This window comes from Oncorhynchus clarkii, chromosome 8 (genome assembly GCF_045791955.1).
Source record: "Oncorhynchus clarkii lewisi isolate Uvic-CL-2024 chromosome 8, UVic_Ocla_1.0, whole genome shotgun sequence".
Taxonomy (NCBI): domain Eukaryota; kingdom Metazoa; phylum Chordata; class Actinopteri; order Salmoniformes; family Salmonidae; genus Oncorhynchus; species Oncorhynchus clarkii.
In genome coordinates, this window is record NC_092154.1 from 13,820,511 (window position 1) to 13,828,829 (window position 8,319).

At 42.5% G+C, this 8,319-nt stretch overlaps 1 protein-coding gene across 1 annotated transcript; it reads right to left on the bottom strand.

The window, feature by feature from the left end:
* Nucleotides 1–458: 458 nt before the first annotated feature.
* On the bottom strand, nt 459–7,512 carry LOC139414982 (retinal degeneration 3, GUCY2D regulator). The gene is made up of 3 exons (XM_071162666.1): nt 7,369–7,512; nt 2,217–2,543; nt 459–965 (listed from the first exon to the last, which is right to left on the bottom strand). Exons 2-3 carry the CDS (start codon nt 2,507–2,509, stop codon nt 596–598), a joined length of 663 nt encoding a protein of 220 aa, XP_071018767.1. The 5' UTR covers nt 2,510–2,543; nt 7,369–7,512; the 3' UTR covers nt 459–595.
* Nucleotides 7,513–8,319: the final 807 nt, after the last annotated feature.

Sequence of the window (8,319 nt, forward strand, 5' to 3'; positions counted from 1 at the left end):
TCCAACTGTAAAGAGTTAGAATGAAGATTGATATAATCTACAATGTCATGGTAACCACTCCAATAGAGCAGTCAGTTTACTGTTGATTTTTCAAGTTATAAAAAGGTCACTAAAAAGCCATGATAAGCAGCACTTCCCTTTACAGTGCCAAAAAAATGCTTGAGAAAAAAACAGAACTTGTTGATTGTTTCATGTGTAAGTCTCATTGGTTAACTACAATTTAAATACATGTAGCTCCGGAGTATTATGTTGTTATAATGAAAAAAAGCACAGTAAAAGGAAGTGCATGCAACACAATTTTCTTAGAAACTATCTCATTTACAATAAAGGTACAGCAAAGAATGTGTCTGAAAGTCTCAAAACATTGTGAAATATCCTTAGCATAGCTCCCCATATCAAATTCATAAGTCAAAAGCTTTCAATAGTGGATGACCCCACACTGCCGAAGGAGAGGATGGGAGAGACATGTCTCCTATTTCTCCCCATTCTTGTTCAAAGCAGACTGGGCAGGTTCCAGGGGTTTATTATAAGCTACCTCTCACTAGCGCTGCTCTATCCTCCACTGAACCACAACACTGTCCTGTGGATTCCCAGCTCAGACGGCCTTGGTAGTGTACAGCCCTTTATGTCTGAAGTTGGGCATGCTCCACACCCTCTGGGACCTGTCAGCCCTTTCCTCCAGCGCCTTCTCCACGTCTTCTGACACCGTCTTCAGCTCGCACACACCCTCCCCTCCCCCTCCAGTCGAGGTCAGGCCCAAGGTGCTGCCAAAGGGGTTGATCTTGACACGTGACTTGAAGTTCATGAGAGACATGCTCATGGCCCGTTTGTTGTTCCACTGGCGCGAGAGCCGCTGCGCCTCCTGCTCCTCCCTCATGCGGTCCAAGGCCTCGAGGACGACTGTGCGGAAAAGGGCAGGTACCTCCTGCACCTCCGGCTCGTTCTCAGTCACCAACTGGCGGAACCTGGATGTCAGAGAGAGAAGTCAAATCGGTCTCAGCTAGACCCATGTGTGACTGGTCGGGTGGCTGTGTTAGGTTAGGCCCCTGAGCTACAGCCTAGGAATTAACTCAGAGAGCCAACACAGGTCTTCATATTACTGGCCAGGGTTCAATCCTAGGTATCTTGCGCACCACAAGACTGTTAGCCCACCAAGCTCAAGCCTAGGCATTCATACAAGAAGCCAACGCAAGTCTTCAGGACTCATCACGTGAGTGTGGTTCCAAACCTCCCCCAATACATATGCATCAGGATAAATGGATGACTTATCTATAGATTTAAAAATAGTACAAAACCAAGAGACCTTAAGCCATCCACTGTAATCAATAGCTTTGTTTCACTTTGCCTCGTTATAGTCACAGGAGAGAAACTATGTGGGCGTCTAGTGGAGGGTTCAGAGAGTATGTGCGTGGGAAGGAGATGAGCTCGTACTATTCCACTCAGCAGCGTTTACCATCGCCACTGTACCACCACAACGTGCTATCACTAATGCACTTGAAAAACCTTTGATCCAAACAAGCCTATTATATCAGAAGAGCTTCTCTCTGCTTTTCCACCATGCTTTTGTGACAGCATCAGTGTTCTTGCGTTCCTTGCTCATCGGCTGGCCGCTAGCAGATGGGATATTTAATGGTGGCCCCTATGTCTTCCCATAGAGATTGGATACTTAAAGATACTTACTCCTCTCAAGATTAGGCTGATAAGTTCTTAGGCCTTCAAATAGGTCAGCCCCCACCTGTACCCTTGCTCCTGTTGATTTGGCCGATTGGCCTCCAGCTCTTTTTATATTCTCTCTGTCTCTCTCTGTCTCTCTCTGTCTGTCTCTCTCTCTCTCTCTCTGTCTCTCTCTGTCTGTCCCTCTCTCTCTCTCTCTCTCTCTCTCTCTGCCTCACATTACTGTGTGTGAATTTTCTTTCCACGGAAGGAAAATCACACAACCCTGGTCAGAGTAAGAGGGTAATCAATTATGAGGACAGCGTTGAATCAATGGGGGTCGAAGGTCAGGGGTGGTATAGAGAACTTAACCAAAGGGCCAGTGTAGATTAGGGGGATAACACTCTCCGCTGGGTCGGAAGGAGCAGATGTTTCTGGTTTTCAGAATACAGTATTATTCCCTGAAAAACGGATGTGGGGATTCTGCTCTGTCGTCTTTTTACGCCAGATACGTTAGGTTAGGGGGTTAAGTACATAAACAACTAAGGTCAAAGGTTACTCACCTCAGTATGACAGCTCCGCAGTAGGATGGATGCACCTTGGAGCACAGGTCCTCCAGGCCCAGTTTCTCACCAGGTGACACGTCATAGGTGTTGCGTGGCGTGTTGACCAGCCAGCTGTAGTCCACGCCAGTCTGGAGGCGCCGGTACTCGCTGTCCCTCTCACGCTGCATCCTCTCGGCCTCCTTCAGCTGCCAGTTGAGCTCCAGCATCAGGGTGTCCATGACCACGTCAGACGGGTCCCGCCGCGGACTTCGGTAGTCCGGCTCGCTGCTCCAACTGAACCACGAGGCCATCGCCACCGACGCCTTGTTCCCCTCGTGCCCCGTGCTGCATGGGAGGAAACAGACGGCAGTGTGAGGAGAGGCCATGGTGTAAATCTGTAGTACAGTGCATGCAATAAAATAAAAGTCTACTGTGTTTGGTAGGTTGTGGTATGGACTGTTTGTCTTATAGGGTTGGTTTTCCACAATGAGGTTTTCTCAATATTTCTTTAATGAAAAAGGTTATTGTAAATGGAAGGGGAGGGAATCCTACAAAGTACTCCTATTGATATTCTCCATATTGTATAAGAGAGGATCATTTGTAATCTTACGATTTCGTTGGATGGATTGTGTGGATGTCTAGAAAGTCTGTTTAGCCTGGGTTGCCATCACATCAATGTAATCCATGGGAGGTACAGGTAACGTGCGTACCTCGCTAGCTAATATCTGTTTGTTGCCAACAGCTTGGAGGCTTTCTACACCTGTCTCCCTTGGACAGGATATTATCACAGATCAAAAAACATTCCCAAAGGAGAACAGCACAAAGAGAGAGGTGTTTCACAGGCACAATCATTTTACTCAGGTGTCTGTCTGTACAAGCTAAAGCCTTTCATATCCAGTCCCTTCCTTCACATCCACTCTCATTGCGTCTTTGTCCTAAATAGCACCCTATTCCCTACATAGTGCACTACCCTATAGGCTCTGGTCAACAGTAGTGCTATATAGGGAATAGGGTACCATTTGGGATGCAGTCTTCTCTGCTTCATGACTCCCACTTCCTGTCAACCTCTTTCAGGGGTGTCCATTTAAACTGAAGGGGGCTGTTCTATGCATTTATAAAACTGAAAAAAATACACAAGATATTGTTTGTTATACGCATAAATAATCAGAATAAACTAATTTGACCATCAGTGCCTCTGTGTTGGCATGATTTTTTATTGTTTTTATTATCGAAAGTGGGATTTTGATTAAAAATGTATATATATTTTGTATGTTTGTGTTGGTTTTTATTGTACATTATGTAGATGAACAATGTATGTGTTTATAAACGGGCTTATTGGACAGATAGAGAGACAGCATGAGATTAGTCCCATCTCTGCTCTCTATATGATCAGATCAGTGCAGCTTTTTGGTAGGTAGCTTTTCGACTTAAATGGTACATGTTGATTTATTTGGGTCCCCAGCAGCAGCTATTCTTCCTGGGGTCCACAAAAAAACACCAAACATGACAAGTAACAAAACACCGACACACTGATAGACAAGGACAGTCACACAAATTAAAATACAACGATATACAAACAATACAACAAATAAAACATTATAGTAAAAACAAGATTATGTCTGTCTGTGTGCGTGTTTTTGTGTGTCCCCTTACAGTCCCCGACGTTCCATTAAATGCTGTTGAATCTTTTTTTTAAGATAATTTTGCTTGAGTAATTGGTGATGAAAGGGAGTTCCATGCGATCATGGCTCTGTATAGTACCACGTTACCACTGGAGTCAGTTTCTCTGCACCTCCAATGTTATGTTTGGCTTTGCTTTGGCTAATGGATACATGTTTATTGGTAGACCTATTTGGTTGTATTCTTCTCGTGTTAATTTTCTCACATTTCACAATCTATACAATGTGTCGCAATGTTGCCATTTTTAGACTGTTGGCTTCTGGCAATAATATAATGACTTATTCAATAGGCTAATTAAAGTTGGAAATTCAAACATTGCAGATTGTACCTGACCCTGCATGACATGAGCCGTCCTCGCGCTCTCTCTCAGCTTGGGTGGAAAGTTGTTTGTAAAACCAGTCTATTAATGCCACATAATCAGTGGCGACCCATCATTCAGTGCAGAGCCCCACCTGTTTTAAACCCCACATTATTTTGAGGGAGTTGCCTGTTTTGCATGTTAAATTGACATATCAATTTGCAAACAATGTAAACAAAAACATTATTACAATAATTGAGTTAATAAAGCAGCATACTAACATAGTCTCTTTTTTTTGCTTTATTGAGTAAGGCAGCTCCAAAATGTGTGTGTTTCAGCCTAGCTCAGTGCTTTCTGTGGTGTGGGGCAGCCAGCGGAAAATACTGAGCGTAGGGGTTGGTAATGATTTCTGCCATGCTCAAAACAACTGTTAACTCAGAACTGGGAAATCTGACTTCAGTGAGTTCAAGACAACAGGGAACTCTGGGGAAAAAACGAGATCCGACTGGGAAAATATGTTTTCGACGGTCATCATACTCGGAAATGTAAGTCGGGAACTAAAAGCCTCTTTCTAGAGCGTTCTAGATCACTGACGTCATCATGTTTTGAAAGCACCATAAATCGAGAGAATGCCAGACTTTGATGACAAAGTTTGAAGACAAAATTTGCACAGGAAGGACCGCCACGCCATCTTCCTGTTCAAGAGAGCACAGCACAACAAGATGAGTCCAAAAATGTCTTGTATGCCGCTGCATAAATGATGTAAAATGCCAGGGAGATATGCATACTGTAGCTAAGAAAGTAATACTAAGTGTATGTTGTGTAGTAGGCTGTTTGTAGCCCATAAGCCTCACCCTAATAATTTGGTCTATTTACCCCTCTTAATTTCGCCTACTGTTCTGACTTGGTGGTGCACATGTAGCCTATAACCTGTTTTAGAGAAATGTAATCATCAAATATTGTAAGAGCTTTCATTGTCTGCTTATATGCCCCCTTTATTTATCATATGGTTCTAACTTGGTGTACACGAAGAACACTGTAAGAATGGCCAATGTTCTGAATTTTGTCCTGTACATTTCAAAAGCACTGAACAAATAGTTATATTGATTACATGATTTACATCCGTCTTAGCTCACTCATTAATGTCTTAATCGAAATTACAGATAGCCTCTTATCCGCTTGTTGCCCCCTTATGCCATAGTTTGTACATCTCAATTGTCAGTAGAAACCACATTTGTTTAAACAAGTCAACCATATCAGCTGTTTTTTTTTAATGGCAGTAAATTAAACTGTTTCGGTGCCAGACAAGGCTGTTAGCCAGGTGTAGTGATGGTAAGGTGTTCGGCCTGCTGTTGGGACTCTGCTATTAGGACAACTTGCTCTATGTAAGCCCTAACAGGTTGTGGGCAAAGTTTGTCACCGTTATAGTACAATTCATGTATTGTTTCGTGTTGTGTTGTGGCTTTGCTGGCATGCATCTCCCACCCCATCTCCCACCCCAAAAAATGTTTTGTCTTGTTATATTCAAGATAAATTAAATCAAATTAAATCCAACCAACAAATTTTGGGCTGTTCAGTATCCAGACAATCTTTCCCCAGAGCATCCTATACAGTTAATCTCTTTCTGTAACGTGTTGAGGCCGGCAATTAAGGAGAATGAGAGGCTCAATTAGGCTTAAGATGTTGCAGAACTGCTGTGTTTGAAGCACCACTCACTTCTGTTTCCCTGATGTTGCTACGGCAATCAAGCTGTTTTTACCATCCCTGTAACTGTCGTTTCTGCAGAGAGATCATTTTCTAAATGGAACCTCATAAAGAACTACCTAAGAAGCATTCATCTTTCGGTCTGATATGGCTTTTGAACACCTGAGTAAGCTCCACTCATTGGACTGGCGCCGTCGTAGCCTTAACCACAGCATACAGTACTGTCAAAAGTATTTATTCAATAAATAAAAAAGAAAATAGACATTGATGACCGGCGCATATGGGCCCCAAGAGCTTGAACATGATACGTGACCATCCAATGTTATATCCAGAAGTTTTGCTCCTTTAACTTGCTGAATGGTCACACCCTTTATACACATCTCCAGCTAAGGTTTAGGGTTTAGAAAATATTTTGAATAAAATACAATGCTTTAAGTTTTCGATGTATTTAAGACCAGTTTATTATTAATCACCTATTATGATACTGACTGCAACTCCTTATTTAGAATTTCAGTGAGCTCAAATGTATATGATTATAATGATAATAATGTTATAATGAGTATTCATAAACGCTTAATGGAGTATTTCCATCCTACCATCAGTGCTAATCCCAACCACTTTCCATATTGATCGAGTGTAATTGTAAGGTTAACTCATGAATATGCAAGTATTTCCTAAGCCTTGTTTATACCTGATCTTAACATGCATCCTTCATCCTGGTCTTGACCTGATCTTGTCTGTTTACACTTTTAAGATCTGATCACAATCAGATCACAATGTTTATTTTGATCATCTACACTTGTCTAAAAATGTTGGCACAATCAGAATGTGGACAAGATCAAGACAAAGGCTGCATCTCAGAACCTGGTATAAACAGGGCTCCTGCATTGACTCCTGTTTCCTGGAATGTGTCCCACTCTCTTCTGTCCTCCTGCCCAGAATAGCCCTGCTTATACCTGGTGCTAACATGTGACCTTCGTCCTGAATTTGCCCCTTTAACACAGATTTGAAACTTAGACTTCATCAAAATCAGTTCACAATTAATATGTTAATTGTCTATACCCGTCTGAAAATGTGGGCACAATCAGAATGTGGATATGATCCAGACACAAGCTGCATGTTAGCACCAGGTATAAACGGTGCTAATGTTGTACTAATTTGCTCAAACATGGAATAGAAGGGTGATTTTTCATGGAACTTTCCAGAAGTAGATAGGCTTTCCTGTTATTTAATTTTTATGTAATTGTAGGTAGGTGTGATTAGATTTCAGGTTAAAGACGTTCTCATCTAGTGTATAGTGCGTCTTTCTTAAGACAATAAATATATATATATGCATGTTACTGATTTGGATAAATTATATATTTTAAAACTATATTGTCCACTTTTAACACCCTGACTATCAGAAACCTCACATATTGTAGTCCATACTAATACTGCACATCTCCCCTTAAACTAAAACAAAACATTGTATGAATAAACTCTGCTTACCTGAACTCTCGTCAGTCTTGGAAGCTATAGCAGGAGTGAATTCACAAGGGAGTGAATATATGATGTATATTATGACCAAAAGATAGATGAAGAGAGAGATGTTGTTGGAAGATGTGTTGCTGTCGGTCGCACGGACTCCGATAGTTCTCGTCTTGCTTGTGAAGTCTTTGAGCACACACACTATCACTTAGTCTTATACAGTAAACCCCACCCCTTTCACACACAGTCCCCTCCTACCTGGAGCCACAGCCTGTGGTTGATTCCACACACACACACACACACACACACACGCGCGCGCACACGCACACACACACACACACACACACACACACACACACACACACACACACACACACACACACACACACACAGTCCCCTCCTCCCCGGAGGCATGGCCTGTCATTGCTTGTTTCCAGAGATTGGGGGCAGTGTCTCAGAGGGCAACGGCAGATCACAGCCCCAGATGAAGTGCCTTGTGAAGCCTCTTACGGACTCCCTGTTGCCATAGCGATGCTCCTAAGCCTATTTGGCCACAATAAGCTTTATCAGCTGAGAGGGAGGCAGAGAGATGGGGATGGAGATGGAGGGAGGGAGATAAAAGGAGGGGGTAGGAGAGAGAGTAAGATGATGAGAGAGATGGTGTATGTGGGCTAAACATGACAAGACAGCTTTCTGATGGGTTGACGTGGTCGCCTTTTAATAGCTTTTTAAAGGTCAGTCCAATATCAATTATTTTGTCCCATACCTAATGAGCTCAGTCGGCACAGTTTGTTCCTGCATGATCATTAAAGCAACGGTTTGGTCATATGCTGTATGTGTTGAGTATGTTACAAATACAGAAGGAAATGAGCTTCAGTATTATATGTATGTGCATTCGTGTGCATGTGTGAGAGCGTTTACATTGAAGTCTGTGTGTGGGTGTTTTTTTATGTTTGCTTGTTCGCTTGCTTG

What these genes read in the sequence shown, in the direction of transcription:
- LOC139414982 (XM_071162666.1), bottom strand. Translation starts at nt 2,509, where the DNA reads ATGGCCTCGTGGTTCAGTTGGAGCAGCGAGCCGGACTACCGAAGTCCG. An exon ending in TGCGGAGCTGTCATACTGAG is followed by an intron (nt 966 to 2,216) that starts GTGAGTAACCTT and finishes TCTGACATCCAG; the next exon opens with GTTCCGCCAGTTGGTGACTG.